This window comes from Nerophis ophidion, linkage group LG11 (assembly GCF_033978795.1).
Source record: "Nerophis ophidion isolate RoL-2023_Sa linkage group LG11, RoL_Noph_v1.0, whole genome shotgun sequence".
NCBI classification, from domain to species: Eukaryota; Metazoa; Chordata; class Actinopteri; order Syngnathiformes; family Syngnathidae; genus Nerophis; species Nerophis ophidion.
The window spans coordinates 40,269,909-40,294,731 of NC_084621.1; the positions used below are offsets into that span (position 1 = coordinate 40,269,909).

Sequence of the window (24,823 nt, forward strand, 5' to 3'; positions counted from 1 at the left end):
ATGGACCGAAACATTATGTCCCAGAGGTGTTCTATCGGGTTTAGATCAGGTGATCATGAGTGCTATTCAAGCTCGAGCTCCACGATTCTGAGCAGTGAGCACAGGGCACACTACAGGACGTCGTGCCCTGAGGCCACCCTCGTGAAGTCTGTTTCTGACTATTTGGGCAGAGACATTCACACTAGTAGGGCTCGGGCAGTGCTCAACCTGTTCCTCCTCGCACAAAGCAGCAGATACTGCTGCTGATGGGATGAGGACCGTCTACGGCCCTGTCCAGCTCTCCTAGAGTAACTGCCTGTTTCCTGGAATCTCCTCCATGCTCTGGAGATTGTACTGGGGGACACATCAAATCTTCTTGCAACAGCACGCATGGATGTGCCATCCTGGAGGAGTTGGACAATCTGCGCAACTTCAGGAGGGTTAAGAAATAGCCTCATGCTCCCAGTCGTGATAATGACTCTAGCTAAAGCCAACACTTGTGGAAAAACAGTTAAAAATATCAAGAGGGAGGAACTTGAAATGGCATACACCTGCAAAACCAGTCCTGTTTTGGGGGCCATCTCGTTGTTTCCCCTCTAGGGCGTCTGTTGTTAATTCCATCAACATCAATGCAGCTGAAACTGATTAACAACCCCCTCTACCACGTAAAAGACCAAAACCTTATCAGAAAAGTGCAATTGAATTCATGACATACCCTGATAAAAAGCTGTTCTTTTTATTTTTTGGAGCAGTGTATTTACATCTAACACAATTTCCCAACTCATATGGAAACGGGTTTTGTATGTTCTCTATATCCGACATTATGTATTATTCTAACTGATCTTTTTTGTAACACAGTTAATGAATGAAGTGTACTTTTGTAGTTAATTCCCCATATTTCTACACAATAACTAAGATATGGTAACACTAGAAAGCAGTAGAGATATGAAGTGATTTTTGGTCTAGAACAAATTTTGCTTTATTCATTATTGAGGTGTTTCTTGCTACTTTATATTGTATATTTTTTTGCATTAGATCTCCTGTTCAGTTTATTATAAATCATCATACTTAGAAATGTGGTTTCGTTTACTTGTTCAATTTCTATTCCGTCTATTTGTATTTGTGTTTGACTTTCTCTTCTACTGTTACAAAAAGCATTATTTTAGTTTTAGTGAGATTCAAAGATAGTCTGTTTTTGTCAAACCATCTTTTTAATTTGTTATTTTTTTCTGTTATTGTATGGGCTTCTATGTGTTCTCTCCTGAACAAAACGCTGTTGTATCATCCGTGAATAATGCTAAGTTTAAGTCCTTTGTAACTTTACGAATGTCATTTATATAGAGATTATACAATGTTGGTCCTAGTATTGGACCATGTTCCGTGCCTCTATTGTCGAGGCAGCCCATCGGAGCTTTGGCCGCAAGGTGGTTTTTGCCTGTTGTGGCGATAATCCCAGAACCTGCTGGTGGACACCAACGGTGAGGGATGCCGTGAAGCTGAAGAATGAGTCCTATCAGGTCCTTTTGGCTAATGGGACTCCAGAGGCAGCAGACAGGTACCAACAGGCCAAGCGGTGTGCGACTTTGGCGGTTGCAGAGGCAAAAACTCAGACATAGTAGGAGTTTGGGGAAGTCATGAAAAACGACTTCCGCACGGCTTCGAACCGATTCTGGACCACTATCCACTGCCTCAGGAGGGGGAAGCAGTGCACTGTCAACACCGTATTTAGTGGGGACGGTGTGCTGCTGACATTGACTGGGAATGTTTTGGATTGGTGGCAAAATACTTCAAAGACCTCCTTAATCCCATTTACACGTCTTTCAATGCGGAAGCAGTGCTTTGGGACACCGCTGTAGCCTCTCATATTTGTAAGGCTGAGGTAAGAAGCTCCTCGGTTGCACGGCCCCGGGCTATATGAGATCCTCCCGGAGTTCCTTAAGGATCTTGATAATGTGGGGCTGTCGTAAGTGCCAAGACTCAATGCGTGTACATCGGAGCCGGTGCTTCTGGATTGCTAGACTGGGGTGGTGGTCCCTCTATTTAAAAAGGGGAACCGGAGGGTTTGTTCCAATTATCGTGGGAACGCATTCCTCAGACTTCCCGGTAAGGTTTATTCAGGTGTACTGGAGACGAGGATACGTCAGATAGTTGAACCTCGGATTCAGGAGGAGCAGTTCGGTTTTGTCCTGGTTATGGAACTGTGGACCAACTCTATATTTTAGGTAGGATCATTGAGGGTGCATGGAAATTTTCCCAACCAGTCTACATGTGTTTTATGGACTTGGAGAAGGCGTTCGACCATGTCCCTTGGGAAGTCCTGTGGAGAGTCCGCAGTATGGGGTATCAAACCACCTTGATTGTGGTGGTCCAATGTCTGTATGATCAGTGTCAGAGCTTGGTCTGCATTGCCGGCAGTAATTCAGTTTTGTTTTTAGTGAGGGTTGGACTCCACCAGGGCTGCCCTTCGTCACAGATTTTGTTAACAACTTTTATGGACATAATTTATAGGCCCAGTCAGGGTGTCGAAGGGATCTGGAACACTTCATAAAACCACTGTCAGTAAATACAGTTGGTCGCTACATCTGTAAGTGCCAGTTAAAACTCTACTATGCAAAGCCAAAGCCATTTATCAACAGCAACATGAACGCCGCCGGCTTGGCTGGGCCCGATTCACCTAAGATGGACTGATGCAAAGTGGAAAGGTGTTCTGTTGTCTGACGAGTCCACATTTCAAATTATATTTGGAAACAGAAGACGTGGTGTCCTCCAGAACAAAGGAACATAACCATTCGGATTGTTATAGGCGCTAAGTTCAAAAGCCAGCATCTGTGATGGTATGGGGGTGTATTAGTGCCCCAGGCATGGGTAACCTACACATCTGTGAAGGCACCATTAATGCTGAAAGGTCCATACAGGTTCTTGTTTTATGTAGAGCTTTAGTCGTTCAACAGTCCGGGGTCTCCGCTTTCGTATTTTACGCTTCATAATGCGCCACACATTTTCGATAGGAGACAGGTCTGGACTGCAGGCGGGCCAAGAAAGTACCCGCACTCTTTTACTACGAAGCCACGCTGTTGTAACACGTGGCTTGGCATTGTCTTGCTGAAATAAGCAGGGGCGTCCATGATAATGTTGCTTGGATGACAACATATGTTGCTCCAAAACCTGTATGGACCTTTCAGCATTAATGGTGCCTTCACAGATGTGTAAGTTACCCATGCCTTGGGCACTAATACACCCCCATACTATCACAGATGCTGGCTTTTGAACTTTGCGCCTATAACAATCCGAATGGTTATTTTCCTCTTTGTTCTGGAGGACACCACGTCTTCTGTTTCCAAATATAATTTGAAATGTGGACTTGTCAGACCACAGAACACCTTTCCACTTTGCATCAGTTCATCTTAGGTGAGCTCGGGCCTAGCCAAGCCGGCGGTGTTTCAGGTTGTTGTTGATAAATGGCTTTGGCTTTGCATAGTACAGTTTTAACTTGCACTTACAGATGTAGCGACCGACTGTAGTTACTAACAGTGGTTTTATGAAGTGTTCCTGAGCCCATGTGGCGATATCCTTTACACACTGATGTTGGTTTTTGATGCAGTACCGCCTGAGGGGTCAAAGGTCCGTAATATCATCGCTTACGTGCAGTGATTTCTCCAGATTCTCTGAACCTTTTGATGATTTTACGGACCGTAGATGGTAAAATCCCAAAATTCCTTGCAATTGCTCGTTGAGAAATGTTGTTCCTAAAACTGTTTGACAATTTGTTTACAAAGTGGTGGCCCTGACCCCATCCTTGTTTGTGAAATACTTAGCATCTCATGGAAGCTGCTTTTATACCCAATCATGGCACCCACCTGTTCCGAAATAGCCTGCACACCTGTGGGATCTTCCATATAAGTGTTTGATGAGCATTCCTCAACTTTATCAGTATTTAATGCCACCTTTCCCAACATCTTTGTCACGTGTTGCTGGCATCAAATTCTAAAGTTAATGATTATTTGCAAAAAAAAAAAGTTTATCAGTCTGAACGTCAAATATGTTGTCTTTGTAGCATATTCAACTGAATATGGGTTGAAAATGATTTGCAAATCGTTGTATTCCGTTTATATTTACATCTAACACAATTTCCCACATCATATGGAAACAAGGTTTGTACATATATACTGTACCTATACACGCACGTATAGATACTTACGCACATACAGTATATAGGTAGGTACATACGCTTGCACATACACACACAAATACAGTATATACATACACACAGACGGTACATACATCGTCAAGAATATTCTCTGTACAAACATACATATACACATCTTGTACATACACAGGCACATTTGCATACATACATTCATGCATATAATCACATTTTGCTTCTCTTTCTTTCCCTCCATTTATCTGCTTTCTTTTGTAATTCAAATTTTCATTACTTACACTACATTGCCAAAAATATTTGGCCACCTGCCTTGACTCACATATGAACTTGAAGTGCAATCCCATTCCTAACCCATAAGATTCACTATGATGTCGGCCCACCTTTTGCTGCTATTACAGCCTCAACTATTCTGGGAAGACTGTCCACAAGGTTGCGGAGTGTGTTTAAAGGATTTTTGACAATTTTTCCAAAAGCGCATCGATTACGTCACATACTAATGTTGGTCGAGAAGGACTGGCTCTTAGTCTCTGTTCTAATTCATCCCAAAGGTGTTTTATCGGGTTCAGGCCAGGACTCTGTGCAGGCCAGTCAAGTTCATCCACGCCAGACTCTGTCATCTATGTCTTTATGGACCTTGCTTTGTGCACTGGTGCACAGTCGTGTTGGAATAGGAATGGGCCCGCTGCAAACTGTTCCCACAAGGTTGGGAGCATGTAATTGTCCAAAATGTTTTGGTATCCTGGAGCATTCAAAGTTCCTTTCACTGGAACTAAGGGACCAAGCCCAACTCCTGAAAAATAACCCCACACCATTATTCCTCCTCCACCAAATTTCACGTTCAGCGCAATGCAGTCCGAAATGTACCGTTCTCCTGGCAATTTCCAAACACAGACTCATCCATCAGATTGCCAGATGGAAACGAGTGATTCATCACTCCAGAGAATGTTTTTTTACTGCTCTAGAGTCCGGTGGCGACGTACTTTACACCGCTGCATCCGACACTTTGCATTGGACTTGGTGACGTGTGGCTTAGATACAGTTGCACGGCCATAGAAACCCATTCAAAAAAAAAAAAAAAAAAAAAAAAAACTGGTGTAACATGGTTCCTCCCTCTGGTCCTCGTTAGCACGCGTGCAGTGGAGTTTTGTACGCATTGTAGATTTTTGATATTCTTTTTGGGAATACCATCAAGCCTGGCATAATAAAACGACAGGAAATGAAAGCATGCATTAGCACCACCGTGTTGGCCTGAGGGATACATTGGTGGTAACTGAGGTATCTGACTAAGTTCCTATAAAAATATAATTTTGAAATATTTTTAATACACAGGATAAAAGTCGGTTCAGAGCCAAAAATGATTTCCAGATTTGTTTTGGTCGTGTTGGTTTATATTCATGTAATTTTGGTAAAAGTTTATTTTTCTGGTTTTCAGGACATATAACAAAAAACTCTGTTTTGTCCTGGTCGAATGTACTGCCATCCATAAAATGTAGTTGAAAAGGTTGTATGTATTGGTCCTATGTCATCAGGAGACACGGCAATGTACAACTGTGTATCATCAGCGTAACTTTGGAAACTGATGCCATGTCTCTTAAGGACATCCCCAAGAGGCAGCTTGTAAAGATTAAAAAGAATGCGACCTTATTCAGACACAGACACACACACACACACGCATACACCAGTCAGTGACTATCTGTGTAACAAGTTGTGGCTTGTGCAGCCCTTTGAGACACTTGTCATTTAGGGCTATATAAAAAAACATTGATTGATTGATTGATGTTATATTACTGCATATAGTTGAACAAACTCACAATTAATCAAGCTGTACTTTGGCTAGCTTTGTAAAACAAGTATTATTTTGTGTCATCCAGGTGCATTCAGATTGGAAACAAAGAGTGTGAATACAACAGTAATTTCCATCTTATTTTGCACACCAAACTGGCCAATCCACACTTCCCTCCTGAATTCCAGGCTCAAGTCACTCTCATAAACTTCACCGTGACCCCTGCTGGTCTGGAGGAGCAGCTGCTGGGACAGGTAGTGTCCCGGGAAAGACCTGATCTAGAAGCCCAAAAGGTAACCCTCCCGACCTCAAGAAATCTGTCAAATTGTCTTGCAACTCTTCAGTAGAGACGACATTAAAAAAAAAAAAATTGTTTTCTGCACGCTTTCCAAGATGGAGTTGACCACACAGCAGAACCACTTTAAGATAGAGCTGAATAGGTTAGAGGATGATCTGCTAAGTCGCCTCTCTGCAGCCTGCGGTAATTTCCTGGGTGATATTTCTCTTGTGGAGCAACTTGAGAACACCAAGACTACAGCGGCTTACATCCAGGATAAAGTAAGACACTCCCATGTAGCGCTTGTCTGTCATTGTCCGTCCCATTTTTTGACACCTGATGTTTATTGAACTCGCTTGTAAATGATATGTGATTTGTAGTTTGTGTAATGAGCAGCTTTTGGAGCATGACTGAGAGCCTCATAGCTCATTCTGTGCATTTGGAACACACAGGTGGTGGAGGCCCGTGAGAATGAGACAAAGATCAACGAGGCTCGGGAAATATACCGCCCTGCTGCTGAGAGAGCATCACTCCTCTTCTTCATCATCAATGACCTCAACAAGATTAACCCCATGTACCAGTTTTCTCTCAAGGTATAGCCTCTACTTCTCAGAAGTCATGTGCCAGTTTCTGTAACTCATCCGTGTGATTTTTTAAAATTAGAATCATTTGTTGTTGCCTGCAATTAACCCCATCAGTGAACACCAATTAATCCACAGTTTGCACACTGAACTTTCAATAAAATTTCCATTTGCATTTTCTCAGTAGCTGACCACTGTTTTTGTTGTCTTACAGAGCTTTATCTCAGTGTTTAGCAAAGCAATGGAGTCCGTGATATGCGAGGAACATGTGAGCAGTAGAGTGGCAGCTCTCACTGAGGCCATTACCTATTGTGTATTCCTATACACAAGCCAGGGCCTGTTTGAGAAAGACAAGTTAACCTTCTTGTCACACACTGCCTTCCAGGTGAGGGACTTTGGGCCGCCTTAGAGGCTGATTTCCTCCTGTGTCATCCCTATAAATCAAAATATATTTCTGCCCTCACATTAACTTCAATTAAAAGCAGTCAGCAGAACCATACGCTGCTATTGATTACCTTTCACACCTCGCTCACCAGCTGCTGTTCAGACAGTTGATTCTGACAAGGGGGTTGGTTCTTGTGGCATAATGGAATTATCCGTCATTCTGGTTACATATTTTTCCATCTAGGAAAGTGTGTAGCTATGAAGGCTGTCCTTCACATCACTATTTCACATTCTGAAGTAGTTTCTTGGTTGAAGACTTGTTTAACTTTGAAAAAACATTGAAAAATAATTCATAAGACAGAAATACATCATTGCAAAACATTCTTCTCAACAGATTCAGCTTAAGCGGAACCTGATTGATGCACAGGAGTTTGACTTTCTCCTGCGTTTCTCGGTGAAAAGTAGCAAAGTTAGCCCCGTGTCCTTCCTCTCACCACAAGCCTGGGGAGCCATTAAGGTACTGTATTTTATGACTGTGCAGATGTAGGTTCGCACAGAAGTTAATTCTCTCATTTTAGCAGCCATCTTATTAAAATCGTATTAATAGCTGGCAATACTTGCCTAAACTCAAGCATGGTGGTAGCATCATGGTCTAATGCTGAATGGGTACTGCCGGTGTTCTTGCATGACATGCTCCCCATTGGCACCCCCTGCATTTTCGCATGCATATGAATCCAAAGAAAGTAATGCGCATAGGAGGACTCTTTCACATTACCTTAAATCAGTTTTTCTCAAATAGTGAGGCGGGGCCCCCTTGGAGGGATGTGTTGCGATGCTAGGGCACATGTGTGACCCGAGAGAACTTGCTTTATCAGTATCATGCAGTATTATACTTTAAACCCCACTTTGAAAAGCTGTGCACCACAAAACATGCTCAGTGTTTCCATTAATCCGGCCTTCCTCGTTTTGATTGAAAAAAATCAGCACATTGTTTTATTAATTTTTGTTTTGTAGGTTAAAGTGTTTTATATGTTGTGCTCCTGAGTTAGTGTTGCTGATCAATTTCATTTTTTTATTACTTACTGAGTTTATTGTATTTTATTTGTCAGTATCAAATTGGGATAAGTCCAAAAAGGAACAAGCGTTAGAAAATCGATGGATGGAATATCATATGGTTCAACGCTGTTAAAAAAATGTTTACAGTTTCAATAAGGATTTAATTTCTTTAAAATTTTAGACAGATTGATGTACTTTAAATATTTTTACGTTACAGACTAAAAAAACAATGTCAATAAATGTATTCGTTGTTGTAAGTTGATATAGATTTATTTCTGTTTTAATTTTTTTTTTATATATTGATGAGGTTAAAATGTGTGGGGATGTGCGCAATATGTTTTCTTCTTCCTGGGGGTTCGTAACAGAAAATAATTGAGAAGCACTGCCTTAAATAACACATTGTTTGTATTTTTTTCACTTAATATGCATGTCTCACACTATAAACAAACAATTTGTTAGGTTATGATTCATGTGAAGACGTCAAAAATTAAGTGCCGCAAGGCATGCTGGTGGTGCTTTTGGTTTGCTAGTAAAAAAACAACAACCTAATAAAACACTCATTTAAGTGTTCATGTACATTAAATGCCAAAATACAGAAAATATAGCAGGGTAAAGAGTGTACTCATGTGAAATATTTTTTCAATGTACTTACATTTCCCCATTCATTGGTGTCATATGCATGCACAGATGCAGGAAGGGCATCTCGCCAGAACATTTGCACAGAGAAGATGCGGTTCATTGTGGAAATCATTAATTCCAAAATGTCAAGTAACATTGTGAAGCTGAGCATGATCCCATCCTTTGGGAAACTGGGTTACATAGCGGGATTTCAACATGATAACAAGCCGAAACACACCCCAAAGAAAACAAATGTCTTGTTTAGGAAGTTAAATGGGACTTGACTGGCCAATGTCTTTTCCAAACCTGAACCCAATTGACCACCTGTGGGCCATTCTCAAGCAAAAGGAAAGGAGTTTGTGGATTGCAAGATGTCTAACATCCATCAGCTATGTTATGGCATGAAGGTGTAGAAGAGGATGTTAGCAAACAATTGTGAAGCTTTGTTGGATTCCATGTTCAGGGGGATTAAGACAATGGTGCTCACACTAAATATTCACACAAAGGACACAGTTTGTTTACTGTGTCTGTTGTACTCACTTGTGTTGTCAGCTCTTTAGACAATATGGCTCTGTGGTCATTTTTTTCAGAGGAAAGAAAATCAATTTTAAGCTGTACATACTCTAAGTATATCCATGTTTCTTTTATATACTGTCCCTTGAGAGGACATTATAAAGTGGTTGCTGTAATGTGAGGGATGTGCTCACTTGTTTGATATTGTAGATAAACTTTTTAGTTTAATGTTTGTCTTACATTCTTCTGCCTTTTAAATATAGACCATCTCTACAATGGAGGCTTTTAACGGACTGGACAGAGACATAGAAAGTTCACATAAACGCTGGAGAAAGATTGTTGAATCCAGTTGTCCTGAGAAGGAAAGACTTCCGCAGGACTGGAAGAATAAAAGTTGCATGCAGAAGCTTATCATCTTGAGAGCTCTGCGGCCTGACAGGGTGACCCACACCTTAAGGTGAACACATGATCATTTGTTGTTGTAAGCGTTGTATGGCAGTACGCTTTAACAGTGTTTCTTGGCAGGAACTTTGTGGAGGATAGCATGGGAGACAAATACGTTGAGGCTTCCAGGCTCAACTTTGACAAGTTGTATGAGACTAGCAGCCCATCAACACCTGTGTTCTTTATCCTCTCACCAGGTGTTGATCCACTTAAAGACGTAGAAAAACTAGGTATTACTCTATTTATGTGTGTCTAATACGTATTATTTCCCTTTTTTGTTTGATATTCTAAATTCCTTTTTTTTATTTTAGGATTAATGCTGGGATTTTCAATTGACTCGGGCAATTTTCACAATGTTTCATTGGGACAGGGACAGGAAGATGTAGCTGAAAGGGTACTTAAGAACTCCTCTAAACTTGGACACTGGGTCATTCTGCAGGTAGGAAAATTTCCTATTCACTCACTGGCTATTTTAGCGACACAACCTTGTTCTTTCAGCCCATACACCTAATGATATTATCTACTCCCCGAGTGGGAAATAGACTCAATTTGGTTCAATAAAATCTATAATTGGCTAGATCAGCTCTATAAATCCTTCCTTTGAAAAGAGGACCTGGCAGCCAAGCAAGTCCCTGATGGTTGTTTTCCCAATTAAGAACAAAGGAAGACATTTTTAGGATTTTAATTTTTTTCAACTAAAAAAAGAATTCCCTAGTATTGACTTCATTTTTGACTTTCTAGAACGTGCACTTGATAGCGCGATGGCTCCCGGCTCTAGAAGCGCTCCTGGAGACAGTGGCAGTGGACAGTCACCCTAGCTACAGGGTTTTCATCACTGGAGAACCCGCACCGAGCCCAGAGCAGCACGTCCTCCCAAGAGGAATTCTGGAGAACTCCATTAAAATCACCAATGAACCCCCCACTGGCATGAACGCTAGTGTTCATACAGCCCTTAACAACTTCAGTCAAGTGCGTTAAAATGCGTTATAGTTTGTACCAAAAAGCTGTTTTTGCACGTGCAAAACTGGGATTAATCCGAATTGCATGTTCCAGGACACTCTGGACATGTGCTCACGAGAACAGGAATTCAACTCCATGTTGTTCTCCCTCTGCTTCTTTCACGCGTGTGTCACGGAGCGACGAAAGTTTGGCCCTCAAGGGTGGAACCATAAGTACCCTTTTAGCACTGGGGACCTCACCATCTCAGCTAATGTTCTCTTCAACTACTTGGAATACAACACCAAGGTAATATTCGTAATCATTCATTTAACGTTGTTTTTATATGTGAGAGGAGTAACTTTTTGTTCAGTAATTTAAATTAATTTGGTGAATAGTTTTTTGATGGATACTCTACTATAAACATGCAACCTATAATTCAGCTTTATTTCAAGATGACACAAAATCCATTCTTGTGGATCTGCTCTACTCACAAATCCTAATGTGTTTCTTTTAGAGCTCCTATTACTCTGGTCAGAAGCAATCATGTCTCCAAGGTGTTCTGCCCTCCAAAAAAACAAAAACGAATGTCCTTCATTATGTTAACCAAACAGTAACCCGTATGTGCGTATACAGAGAATTCATTAGGAGAGCAATGAAGCATCGTCCTAAATGTAATTACATGCAGCCAATGTGACAGTTCACAACGCCACATAAGTGATCACTGCAATTAGAGCTGACGAAGGAAGCAATTTGCAAAACAATACAGGTACAAATGATTGTGAACCTCCAGCTTTTGTAATTTGTTATGAATCGCAGGTTCTCTTCTCTGTCCTTAACCCTCAAATTATTATCCCCTGCTGAGGGGAAAACTCCTGTGTCACACTCACAGACACACACACACCCACAACACACACATTAGATCAGTGTGTTTAAGGGTGCATCATAACGCCATTATAACACTTATGTGACTAAAGTCCACGCAGGTACCTTGGGAGGATTTGTGCTATCTCTTTGGGGAAATCATGTATGGAGGACACATCACTAATGACTGGGACAGAAGACTGTGTAAGGCCTACCTGCAAGAGTTAATTAATCCTAAAATGGTGAGTTAATGTCAGGCATATTTTTTAACAACCTATGATACGTATCTTTGCACTACAAATTCATTTGAACTAACACCACAAGTGTTTTAATGATCAGAGAAGAGTATGTTAAGAGGTACAAAACAAGAATTTGTTGACAAGGGAAAGAGTGCCCTCTTGGGATGCTAAGCTAAACTGCAGTTGTATTTTTATTTGTGACCAATATTTGTATCTTCACTTTGTGTTGATGTCAGTTTCATCAGTGAACTTTAATACCAATTAAGTGCACCAGCTGTAATTCATATATAGTAATTGCTTAACAGTTTGAAGGGGAGCTCTGTCTTTGTCCTGGCTTCCTGGCTCCTCCATTCATGGACCACAGTGGATACCACACTTATATTGATGAGCACCTTCCACCTGAGAGTCCCATTTTGTACGGCCTTCATCCCAATGCAGAGCTGGAGTGCCTAACTCTCATCTCAAACAACCTCCTAAAGATTCTGCTGGAGCTGCAGCCCCAGGGCTCCTCCAGAGGAGAGGGGGAAGTCTCAAACACAGAAGAGAAGGTGTAGACTTGCACTTTAAAAAAAAGAAAAAAACTTCTATGCATCACAAAACAATGTTGTTTTTTTTAGGTCAAGTCCATCATTGAAGATCTTCTTGACAAGCTTCCTGATCGGTACAACATGGCAGAGATTACGTTGAAGGCAACAGAGCGAAGCCCGTACATTTCAGTTTGTTTGCAGGAGTGTGAACGCATGAACCTCCTGCTAGAGGAAATGAGGAAGTCTCTTAACAAGTTGGATCTTGGCCTGAAGGTTTGTTTTTTGGAAGTGTCTTCTTGGTCAGCAGTCTTGTCCACTGCATCATTCATTGGGGTTTATGTTCATGTTTGCAGGGAGAACTCACCATCTCCTCCAGTATGGAAACCCTGCAGTTGGCCTTGTTCAAGGACTCTGTTCCAGACTCCTGGGCCAGGCTGGCTTACCCTTCTACTAAAACACTTACACACTGGTAAATACAGGTCCTTTACTGCACCAAAAGTTTTTACAATCCTCACCTTATAAAAAACTTTTTTTATTAGATTATACCTTCTCAAGGAATTATACTATAGAAATTAAACTTGGTAATCAGTGTAGATCTTGAGTAGGAGTATACAGTTATTATCCAGTAAAAATAACTCTGTACACAACCTTTGTTGTTTAAATAGCTGGCAATTAATGCCAACACTCAAGCATGGTGGTGGTAGCTTTATGATTGCTGGTTCAATTGGGTAAAAATTATGTTCCAACAAATGGGTGGACTAAAGCACTTGCAAACTTGATAACGCGCAAGACGCTTATCAACTCAGATTGTGCACAGAAGATTGTGAGAGAAATTGAAAGTGCATTGCATTTACTGTGGCTGTGTTCATGTTTATGCAGAATATATGCTGATTATCAGAATGCCACCAATAATGGGAAGAGGAGTTGCAAATATAATTCAGCGTTCTCAATGTGATTAATCAAGACTAAAACTGTTTCGTGGCTGCTGCTTTGTGTTTATATTGAGGATGTTTGAAATATGTTTACAAAATGGCACAGTTATGCACAGATGGTTGTGAGAAAGAAGGCGATCACGCTGCAAAGAAAGCCGATGAATGAGTGAATCCGCCATCCTACATGTGTGTAACATATTTGGACTACCAAAAAAATAATAGACATGTCGCGTATTTAGCAATTTCGTTTTATAATTTCAAACCTGTTGGATGACTGAATGGGGAACTGCACAATTTTCCGATCATTCACAATCCCTATATGAGACAATAATACACATTATTCTCTTTTTCGTGTATCCTAAATTGTAAAATACGGCTTAAAATAGTACTAGATGGCTAACAAAGTAGCTATCATTCTTTCATCTATTCCGGCTATAAAAAGCTCTAAAAACATCCAAAAACAGCCAACAATACTCCATTTACATACCGCGACCTGCATTTTAATCACAAATTAGCAATATTGTTATTATTAGAGCTAACCTTGAACCTCTACATGATTACAGAGGTTACATAGTATGCAACTCGATTGCGTTCATCTTAACTTTTCAAATAGACAGGTGCAAAGTTCTTGTGTTCACACAAAGTTGAAACTTCAGCCTTCGTCAGAGCTGTTGTAGCTTTCTGGTTTGAAGTGTCTAAAAACAGCTGACATGGTTGAGAAAACTTTCACAATAAAGTTTCCCAATCCAACCATATCTATTCTCCGTTCTGGCTTCGCCGATAGAAAAAGCATTTATACCCCTTCGTCCCTGTTCATGGTCTTGGCCCACCGCTTCGTTAATTCCATAGCCTCCTTGTTCCATTTATTGTATTTATTTGTTTCTGATGATATGACTTTTCCCTTGTCACAGTCCCTGAGGTGATTTTTCCTTCTGCAATGGTCTATTAATAGCTTTTATTTCAATTTGTTGTTCTGCTGTTTGTTTTTGTGTTCTGGTAAACTTTGCAACTGTGTCCTTCTCACTTTCATGTTTGTTTTCTTGTTTCTGGGTGCTGAATGTTCGACCGGTCTCCTTATATGTTTTGTTGCATGATTTGCTTGGGATTTCGTATATGACGTCACATTTCCTATCCTGTGTTACCGTATCTTTTGGGTCTACAAGTTGTTGCCATAGTTTTTGTATGCTTTTACTGCTGTGTTTATTTTGAAGTTTTTCATGGTGCATTGTATGGGTTTTGTTATTCCTATGATGTATGGTAATGTTATCATATCTTCATTTCTTGTGTCGGTTTCTTGTTTTTGTTTTGGCTTTCTTTCTTTTTTCTGCCTTGTTTGTTGTTTTCCTTTGTGCATGGCCCATCTTGGATATTGGCAGCATGTGAGTGCATATTGGATGTGTTTTTCTTCTTCCTGTTTAAATAATACCCACGGCCAACGTTACCCCTCACATGCATGGAACACAAGAAAACTACACCAATCAATTAAATTTTCTTCCACAAAAAGTATTGTTTGCTCCCAGCTTATTTACCTGTGGAGTGAGGATTAATTCATCATCTTAACTTTATTTTTAGGCGACATCCCAGTGAGAGCAGACATTTTACAGTAAGAAATTATTTTATTATTCTGTGAATTAAGAAATTATTTTATTATTCTGTGAATGTTGTCTATCTGTGTTGGCCCTGCGATGAGGTGGCGACTTGTCCAGGGTGTACACCGCCTTCCGCCTGAATGCAGCGGAGATAGGCCCCAACACCCCCTGCGACCCCAAATGGGACAAGCGGTAGAAAATGGATGGATGGATGTTTGTAGTTAACACTTAGCACTACTGCTACATGATGCTTTAGTGTTTCACCATGGCATGATCTGCTTTCCAAACTTCTAAAACTTGCAGCTCTTTTTTCATACAGAGTATTTAAGCTCAATCATATAAGGTTCTATAACATTATTTGACCTAAAGTAGTCATCATTGGCTCTCATGAAGTCTATCATGATTAGTAGTTGTTGAAGAAAATAGCGAATGCGCTTTGTGAAATCATTGCGCACCAAAAAATGTTCTGGCAGTGCTAAAATGACCAAAATATATTACATGTTATAACGAATGTGCCGTTTTTTTACATTACATATATTCTATAAAATGCATAAACAAGAGAATTGTGTGCGCTTGTCTCATATAGGGGATTCGTGATGATAGAAAAAAATTGGCGTCTGCTCTATTTTTGCATTATTATTTTGCATATTCGGTCAATCACTTAATAAAAAGTTTACTTATATAGCCCTTAATTACAAGTGCCTCAAAGGGCTGCAAAAACTACAACGATACCCCATGATCTGAAACCCACATACGGTCAAACAAAAACTCCAAAGTCCCAAAATGGCAAAAAAGGAGAAACCTTGGAAAGGGGCAGCAATGGGTGCCAAGTGGGTACAAAATAGAAAAGACTAATAATAGACATCATATTTGAAAACAGGTCTCGCAACATGTATTTTCATGCATGGATCATTCCAGACACACCATCACAATAGCGCACCTTTGGCGTTCTAAAAATAGGTTATTTGATGGCACTTCTATAATATATCCCCCACTAAATGTGGTGTGTGCTGCATGTTCCAAAACATGAAACACCACAGGTTAGACCATTTGAGAATATGATGCCATTATTGTGGAGTTTCTTCTTGGGCACAGCCAGTAGAACATGTAATATTCTCCTTTAAAGATGGCGGTCTGCACCATTTTTGCACTTGTTATCATAGATAACCTGCCACACCCCCACTAATAATACTTACAGTTTTATAGTTTGCACACCCTGTTAAGTATGTGGTATTCATATGTAAGTAAATCAGGCCATTAAGGTATAGACCTGAACCCAATATGGAGCATTCTCAAGCAGAAAGTGGAGGAGTGCAAGGTGTCTAACATCCACCAGCTCTGTGATGTCATCATAGGAAAGGGGATAAGGTTTCTTGTAACAACCTGTGCAGTGCTGGTGAAATCCATACCTAAGAGGATTAAAGGCCTACTGAAATGAGATTTTCTTATTTAAACGAGGATAGCAGGTCCATTCTATGTGTCATACTTGATCATTTTGCGATATTGCCATATTTTTGCTGAAAGGATTTAGTAGAGAACATCCACGATAAAGTCCGCAACTTTTGGTCGCTAACAGAAAAACCTTGCCTTTACCGGAAGTCGCAGACGATGACGTCACCCGTTGATGGCTCCTCACATCCTCACATTGTTTATAAGAGCTATTCAGACCGAGAAAACGACAATTTCCCCATTAATTTGAGCGAGGATGAAAGACTTGCGTTTGAGGATATTGATAGCGACGGACTAGAAAGAAAAAAAAGTTTAAAAAAAAAAATGATTGCATTGGGACGGATTTCAGATGTTTTTAGACACATTTACAAGGATAATTCTGGGAAATCCCTTGTCTTTCTATAGTGTTGCTAGTGTTTTAGTGAGTTTAACAGTACCTGATAGTCAGAGGTGTGTGTCCACGGGTGTCTTGACGCCAGTGTCTCAGGGAAGTCGACGGCAGCTTTATGGACGGCGCAAGCTCAGCTGATCTCTGGTAAGAAGCGACTTTTTACCACAATTTTCTCACCAGAACCTGCTGGTTGACATTCGGTCGGGATCCATGTTCGCTTGACTGCTGTGATCCATAGTAAAGTTTCACCTCCGGGAATTTTAAACAAGGAATCACCATGTGTTTGTGTGGCTAAAGGCTAAAGCTTCCCAACTCCATCTTTCTACTTTGACTTCTCCAATATTAATTGAACAAATTGCAAAAGATTCAGCAACACAGATCTCCAATATACTGTGTAATTATGCGGTTAAAGCAGACGACTTTTAGCTGTGTGTGTATGCAGCACTCATACTTCCTAATAGTCCATGACGTCACGCGTACACGTCATCATTACGCAACGTTTTCAAGAAGAAACTCCTGGGAAATTTAAAATTGCAATTTAGTAAACTAAAAAGGCCGTATTGGCATGTGTTGCAATGTTAATATTTCATCATTGATATATAAACTATCAGACTGCTTGGTCGGTAGTAGTGGGTTTTAGTAGGCCTTCAAGGCAGTGCTTTATAACAATTGTGGTCACACTTGCTTATTTGCTTATGGTTGTCCATCGAGTCCGATGACGACATGAGCAAGCAAGCAGCAGGTACCTGCGCAAGGAGATATTTCAGTGCCAAAGGAGGTGCGCTTTCTCCAGTAGCACTATCTTTGCCACAATGCGGTAAACCCGGTGGCATGGGTGAGCCCATGATCACCAGTCCCTCGCCATGACTGCAGAAGGTTGCCGGGTCCTTATTCCTTCAAGGCCCGCCTATTGCGCACCACCAGCACATTGCTTTTCTGTTAGGGTGTGCTCCCTTAGCCTTTGCCTAAATAAGCTGACCCACAAGGCAATGGGGCTATTTACCCATAGTTGGGGCAGGGTTGACGGGCGTCAGGGTGTGTTCCACACAATGGTGGGCCTATACGCCATATCTCTGGGGCGCACTGCTGCTCCGAGATCCCCTTCACTTTAGTTCGGGGTCTGCAAAGACCCTTATCCGTGTGGGGCCACGAGGAGGAACTGAAGGAGTCTTGGTGGTGGAGAGGCTTTGTACCAGCAGGAGGAGACTTACGCACTCGGCTCCTCTTTTCACCCCCTGAGGGGGGCTAGCTGGCGGCGGTAACTGTAAGCAGAGAGTAGCAAGCAGAAAGCAACATGCACTATCTACAGACATCTCTCTACTTCTACTGCACTAGACGCTCACACTACGCATTCAAACAAGGACATAATTTGTACATGTTGACTAAAAAGTCTACTTACTTTTGTTGCCAGCTATTCAGACAATTGCTGTTTGTTGACTTATTTAGGACAAGACAACCTGTACTACTATAACAGCTGTGCACAGTATTCTAGTTTTCAGCATCAGCCGTATTCCTAATATGATTTAATAATGCTGCGATCAGGTGGCGACCGGTCCAGGGTGTACCCCGCTTTCCGCCCGAATGCAGCTGAGATAGGCTCCAGCGACCCCAAATGGGACAAGTGGTAGAAAATGGATGGAAGGATGGATTTAATAATGTTGTTACATCATTTGTTTTTAGGTTCACTGATATCAAGTGTAGTTGTCGTGAGCTGGACAGCTGGATGCAGGACTTTGTTTTACCTGCAGTCATTTGGCTCTCAGGCCTCTTCAACCCGCAGTCTTTTCTTACTGGTGAGGTCTCAAAATCAGTCAGATAAAGACACTACATGACTGACACTATATTGTCATTCATGCACCTTTACGTCACATTTACTAAAAATGTTGATTTTTCACAGCTATCCTGCAGAGCATATCTCGTAAGAATCAGTGGCCCCTGGACAAGATGACGTTGACTGCAGACATGACAAAGAAGACAAAGGAGGACTTTGGCCATCCACCACGTGAGGGGGCCTACATTCATGGCCTCTTCATGGAAGGTCAGAAATCAATAAAACATCCTCACTGAATCACAACACATAACTGATACTGATGCCAATCAGACTCGACACACATGTCCCATGTCACCTCAGGAGCACGTTGGGATACTAACTCGGGAGTGATCGCTGAGGCTGTTTTGAGGGATCTGACTCCTCCCATTCCAGTGGTGTATGTCCGAGCGGTGCCATCAGAGGAACAGGAGCTCAAGAACACTTATGAATGTCCTTTATACCGCACAAAACGGCGCGGTTCCACGTATGTTTGGACGTTTTACCTCAGAAGCAAACAGCCTCCTGCTAAGTGGATTTTAGGTGGCGTGGCTCTGCTGCTTTCAGTGTGACACATTTTAGCATTTGACAAGTATTTTGTGGCTACAGTATTATGTAAGCAGTTTGCCGGCCAAACAATTTGTTCCAGCAGTATTCACTTAAGTCAACTTTTATGTACACAGTATATAATGGTTTATTTGTTTCAGACATGCTTAACAAATTACATTAAGGAACATCATATGGTTACATTTGTACAGTTCAACATCAAATAGGAAGAAGCAGAGCTTTTTTAAAATCCTGTCCTTCTCCATATTTAATAATTCATTCATACCTTATCATTTACATACTGACACTTACAGTACAATGTTTTGTTTGCTTAAATTTTTGTCGTTTAAATTATGTTCATATTTTTGTTTCCATTTTGTAATGAAAGAAAACATCCATCCATCCATCCATCTCTTTTCTACTGCTTGTCCCTCAGGTCGTGGGGGAGGGAGGGGGGGGAAGAGCTGGAGCCTATCCCAGCTGCACTCCAGCGGAAAGTAGGATACACCCTGGACAAGTCATCATTTGTTATTAGACATGTTTTTTTTTTTTGATTATCCAGTATTTGTAAACATGTTTGAGGAACAAAAATAAGTGAGAACAGGCTACATGTTAAATTGGTGGACCAGACACTGTTGAACATCTCCCTTGGGATGATTCTATCTGGCCATGATTTGTAGAGAGCTTATGTCTCCATTTTCCACCGTGTAATTCCGGATAGGGAGCATATTTTATTGGAAGGTCAAGATTAAAAAAAGATCGCTGGCTGCCCTCTGCTAACTGAATGATACACAATGCTGTCTGGAGAATTCCCGGCTTGAATTCCCAGGAGATGATGTGCATGGTTGCTATTGACTTTTAAATGAGGTGCATTTGACATTGACCTTTTGTACGGCTTCGGCAGAATACTAACAGACCAACGTGATTCATTCGACCGGGCCTGCTGAGGAAACCTATTCAAAGGCATTGATAGCTTTCTATGAGACAGCAAAACATCAGATTACACATCTATTATCTATTGCCGCACAAACAAAATAACCTTAAAGAACAATTACAGCCCCTTTTCAAAAGGATTTCTTTTTGTAAGTTAAAACTAAAATCTGCAAAAGAAAGGCTATAATCATGCACATGTATTAAAGAAGCAGTATTCTAATATTGTAATAAAAATGATATCGCAAATGATTGTTTTTTTTACCCACCAAACACTAATAACGGCTGTGTTTCTGCTAAACTCTCTTGTATCCCCTCTGGCTGTACAAATGCAGGATGAAGGATTGACTGTGTTTTGTATCACACACAGGGAATGAGGAACCTGTCTTCCCGTTGTCTCTTCATTCGCCCTCTCGTCCTCTTATTAGCGCCACGAAGCAACTAGCCAGTCATTTGGTGACAGGGAAATGATAACGTTCCCGCCGGATTTAAGAGGAAATGGCAGGGTACGCTGGTCCCCGGCTCAGCGGGGGTCGTGCTGTAGGCAGCCATGTTAAAAGGCCAAGAAGGACACCTGGTTAAAGTCAGTAAAACACAGTGCTGATTGCAGTTGAATGTAATAATGTACACACATACTGTAATAACATAATGAGATCCAGTACAATACTTGTATTAAAAAGGTAATACTGCTCATGTTTGATTGTCAGAGGAGTTTTAATTTAACTGTACCGCTGTTTATATATTTGTTTCCCCTGTCGTGGACCAAAATGATAGAAACACCCTTTGTACATGTAACATAAAGTACATTTGTATTAGGGGTGCACAAAAAAATTATTCATATCCATTATTACTCATTCCGAATCTAAATTGACTCATCCTTTTTGAAAATCGATTAAGAATCCATTTTAGAAAACATTTTTAGGCCATCTTCAGCAACCACTAGGAGCTTTTCTAACCTCTAACCTGTTTTAAATCGGCTCAAATTGTGAGGTGCCCAAAAATTCACAACCCTAATTTGTAAATTACATATTTTTGAATTAATACCTCTAACATGAGTATTGTTATCTTTGTTGTAGCTCTATTGGATCTTATTAGATTGTAAGTACCTCATTCAGCATACAGTATATCTAAAAACTCAAATGTAATTTTTTGTCTTTTAGAACACCATTCTGTTTTGCAGCCTTGAAGCTCAAGTCAAGTGGTCCATCATCAAAGCGGTAGGTAAACTTATTTGCTTTTACAATAAAGTTAATATTTGACCCCAAGCAGTTCCTATTGACTCTTTTATGAACTTATAATTCTTAGCAACTCTGACTGTCCCGCTTACATCTCTCACAGCTGATGCAACTTTGACTGTCAATACTGTCCCACTTATGCATCTGATGTCAGCAGTCTCACCACCCAGGAAAGCGTAATTAATATATGATGCATTTAAGACTGTAGAACGACATAAAGCTAATGAGTTAATTCCAAATACTGTAAAATCTGGGAATTTTTCCTTATAGATGTCAAATTCATGGCAGATGCATTATCCAAGTTGGTTATTTTTAAACCATAAGTTTTGTGTTGTATTTTTTAATAATATTGGTGTGAATCAAATATGTGGTAACACAGGTTGTCGGAAGCTAACATGGTAAATGTATTTTATCTGCTGCTTCCCCTGCCAACTTGGCCATTAAACACAGCTAGTCACCTGACTCTCCCGCCAACATGGCCGCCAAACACAACTAGTCACGTGACTCTCTAGCCAACATGGCCACCAAACACAGCTAGTCACATTTATCTCCTGCCAGTTTGATGGCCAATTGCCTCAGATGTGAGAGAGGACATCAGATGTGTAAGTTGGAGAGTCAGAGTTGCTAGGAATCAAAGATTTAGGAAAGGTTCCATTGGAACTGCTTTGGGTCATTTTTGACCCCACTTGTGAAAGAGTGGGGTTGTGATACAAAAGCTGCAATTTCTTGAAATCAACGAAAAAATAGATACAAATGCAAACACCATCATGTCACAAACAGGTTTTATGAGAAATTCTTGGAATATGAATATATTACAACTTTTCATTATAAATATTTTGAAGAATAGCAACCAGTGGGGTTATTTCTGACTCCACTGGGTCATCTAAGAGTTAAATAGATTTCTAAAGTAAGGTTTTGCATGACCCCCCAAAAATTATTGTTATACAGCACATAATATGACATGATAAAACCATAATGCAAAAGTATTTTTTGACAGTAAACAGCTCACTTTGATTGAAAATATTTTATTAGGTGTTTACTGGGTGAATCCACGGTTTACCATGTCACGCCAACCAAAGCAGTGCTCACAAAATCATAAGTTGTATAAGTGGAGACCATAGAAAAAAAATATTCTGGAATAATTGTATCTAGCATTTGCACAAATCCCCTTGATTGCAGACTCAGAGTTTCTCCCATTGTCATGATAAAAAAACTATACAAATAAATGTAATACCCATTCTACTCTATCACGCTTGCATCTTACCTAAGATGATCTAGATTTAGTCAACAACTTTAAATCATAAATTAGGAAAGTGTTTCTATTGTATTTTTTGTAACTTCACATTATCTGTCCCTTACTTAAATAAAACCATTTTACCACATACTCCAATATAGATCCAGAGGCTTACTGGCGCTGACCTACTTTGTTTTCTGTCAGGAAAGTTTATATAAAGCTACATAGTCTGATTTTATACGGGCAGAAAAATGGATTGCAAAGAATTTTGAACATACGATATAAAATGATCGAGTGTGTCTTGCTGCTACATTATTTTGATTGTCTGCAGCATTTATTTGAATGTGAATTATGTTTTTACTTGACCTTTTACCCACAATGAATCCTATGTTTGTGTCAAACATTATCTATTGTAATGCAGTCGTTGTGCCACAATAAACACTAAGAAAAGATACTTTAATTGTATACTAATTTAAAACAGCAGGAGGGATTATGCTTAACTCAAATCATGTATTTATTAAAATAGTATTTGGTTAAATTTAAGGTTACCATCTAGCGGTTGTCTTCTTAATGAATTGTTGTGCTATATAATAATTGGCTGCAAATCTAACCGGAGACTAAAAGTGATCAGTGAAAAGAATAGCTTTCTTCCTTTTCATGTTTAATGTTGTGTTCACATTGTCTCTTGACCTGTACACTCTCGGTCCAGAGCATGCTTGTGTAATGAAGTTGGTGCAGCTGTGTGAGAGTATGTTGGTAAACCTTATTCCCTGAAGCGTCACTCTGGACTATGAGCTCACAGTTTGGGCTTTTAGCTCGTTGGATCGTATTCTTAACTCTCAATCTGTGGACCCTGTTTCCATTCCAAGAGCAGTAGGAAGAGGGTAAATCCAGGCAGTTTACACTAAACCACCCTAGAATGGACTAACTGGAACAATAATGCATGCTAAACGCCACCATCTGCTGGACATATGTACAACAGCAGCAGTGTATACCTCGCCTATGTGTTATACAGGCAACCATTTGGATGATAAATCCAGCAAAACACTATTAACATATCTGGATCAGTGGTACAGTGGTAAACCTTTACAAAAATATAGGTTGTAACAAAACAATGCTGCCATTTCTCTTTTTAGTTTAAACACGTCACATAGATAAGAGAATCCTGATTGATCAGTTCCCTCTGGTAATTGTCCAGGTGCAAAACCTTGTGGCCCTGAGTTGTTGGAAAAGCTACAGTAAGACCTCTTTCCTCTCAAGTACGAGGCTCCAGCCTCTGTGAGAGTTCAAACAGGGTCTGCTGATTGTCGATGATATGAAGGTAATTCATGTAAGCACGCACGTCTGTGCTGCTCTTCTGGGTGATGCTGTTCCCTGTAGAGAACATTCAATAATGAATCACTTTGCAGAAACACACTTTATCTTCCTGGGCACAGTCGCAATACTGACCCAAGTGATCTTTCTGACACAGCCTGATGACACGGACCGTATTTGCTATCATGTGCTGCAGGGATAAGCACTTTATTTAGTATTCTTTGTATTTTAAATGCAGCAGCTTGTCTTTTCTGTGACTTACCAGTTTTTCAAAATTAACCAAATTATCATGAAAGGTCTTGTTGCCTTCATGAATGAAAGTGATATCTGGAAGAAAAAAAACAAAAGATCTTTAGTTTCTAGGTGTTTCATGTTTGTGTTCCGTGTTCCTGAAGCATCAGAAGAGTGAGAATACTGTACCTTTGAGCAGCAGAGGAAGAAAGGGGATCTTTGGTGCCTTCATCTTCTTGAAGGTGTCCCTATAGGCCTTATGGTTATGAGAGGGATCCTGTGAAAAGAAAGCAAATGTGATGGGATTCTCAACAAAAACGACTTAAAAATATGCATTTGTTGAATTGCAGAAGCATTGATATTAAATTAAATGTTTCATTTGCCTTTAAAAAAAACCATACATTAATATAGAGTACCGTGATGGTCTCCAGCTCTGAAAACAGCTTCTTGAATTTTCCAGGAATTTTCTGCAGTAACAAATACGTAATAAGAAAATAAATTACTAATAAAAAAAATACACAATTATTAGAATAGATGTAATTACCTCCCACGTCTGAGTGAGGCGGCTGACAGCTGCAGTGTTCAGGCCCATTATGAGAGCAAAGAAACAGTGGAGGTTCCTCTGTGCCTTGCAGCTGCCAGACAAACATGCAGTGTTGTCACTTGTTGCAGTTCAACATGAAAGGATGCAGTTCATTGCTATGCCACTAGAAGGGGACAGCATCCTTATACTACATCCCTCCATCAATTTTCAACCGCTTGTCCCTACATTGGTTCTTAGAGTGTGTTACTGTGATCTTCT

At 40.4% G+C, this 24,823-nt stretch overlaps 2 protein-coding genes across 6 annotated transcripts in view; one reads left to right on the forward strand and one right to left on the reverse strand.

Moving 5' to 3' along the window:
- si:dkey-233k19.3 (dynein axonemal heavy chain 11) overlaps positions 1 to 20,274 on the forward strand; it is a 93,826-nt gene extending 73,552 nt beyond the window's left edge. Inside the window, exons 66-82 of one of the 2 annotated variants that reach the window (XM_061915914.1) lie at positions 6,013 to 6,217; positions 6,318 to 6,482; positions 6,654 to 6,794; positions 6,997 to 7,167; positions 7,561 to 7,683; positions 9,617 to 9,810; positions 9,879 to 10,027; positions 10,109 to 10,236; positions 10,539 to 10,766; positions 10,851 to 11,042; positions 11,711 to 11,839; positions 12,142 to 12,384; positions 12,454 to 12,636; positions 12,717 to 12,832; positions 18,405 to 18,517; positions 18,622 to 18,762; positions 18,856 to 20,274. In XM_061915914.1, the coding sequence (XP_061771898.1) occupies positions 6,013 to 6,217; positions 6,318 to 6,482; positions 6,654 to 6,794; positions 6,997 to 7,167; positions 7,561 to 7,683; positions 9,617 to 9,810; positions 9,879 to 10,027; positions 10,109 to 10,236; positions 10,539 to 10,766; positions 10,851 to 11,042; positions 11,711 to 11,839; positions 12,142 to 12,384; positions 12,454 to 12,636; positions 12,717 to 12,832; positions 18,405 to 18,517; positions 18,622 to 18,762; positions 18,856 to 19,103 (2,869 nt within the window). In that variant the 3' untranslated portion in view covers positions 19,104 to 20,274. Of the gene's footprint in view, positions 1 to 6,012; positions 6,218 to 6,317; positions 6,483 to 6,653; positions 6,795 to 6,996; positions 7,168 to 7,560; positions 7,684 to 9,616; positions 9,811 to 9,878; positions 10,028 to 10,108; positions 10,237 to 10,538; positions 10,767 to 10,850; positions 11,043 to 11,710; positions 11,840 to 12,141; positions 12,385 to 12,453; positions 12,637 to 12,716; positions 12,833 to 18,404; positions 18,518 to 18,621; positions 18,763 to 18,855 lie in introns of those variants that run through there. The other variant, XR_009808833.1, reaches the window with a different exon arrangement.
- Positions 20,275 to 22,007: 1,733 nt separating this feature from the next.
- LOC133562077 (rap guanine nucleotide exchange factor 5-like) overlaps positions 22,008 to 24,823 on the reverse strand; it is a 45,073-nt gene continuing 42,257 nt past the window's right edge. For 3 of the 4 annotated variants that reach the window (XM_061915915.1, XM_061915918.1, XM_061915917.1), the window contains 6 exons: positions 24,566 to 24,656; positions 24,423 to 24,488; positions 24,211 to 24,298; positions 24,053 to 24,117; positions 23,926 to 23,980; positions 22,008 to 23,850 (listed from right to left, as the gene is read on the reverse strand). In XM_061915915.1, coding sequence (XP_061771899.1) covers positions 23,732 to 23,850; positions 23,926 to 23,980; positions 24,053 to 24,117; positions 24,211 to 24,298; positions 24,423 to 24,488; positions 24,566 to 24,656 — 484 coding nt within the window. In that variant the 3' untranslated portion in view covers positions 22,008 to 23,731. The remainder of the gene's footprint in view (positions 23,851 to 23,925; positions 23,981 to 24,052; positions 24,118 to 24,210; positions 24,299 to 24,422; positions 24,489 to 24,565; positions 24,657 to 24,823) is intronic. The other variant, XM_061915916.1, reaches the window with a different exon arrangement.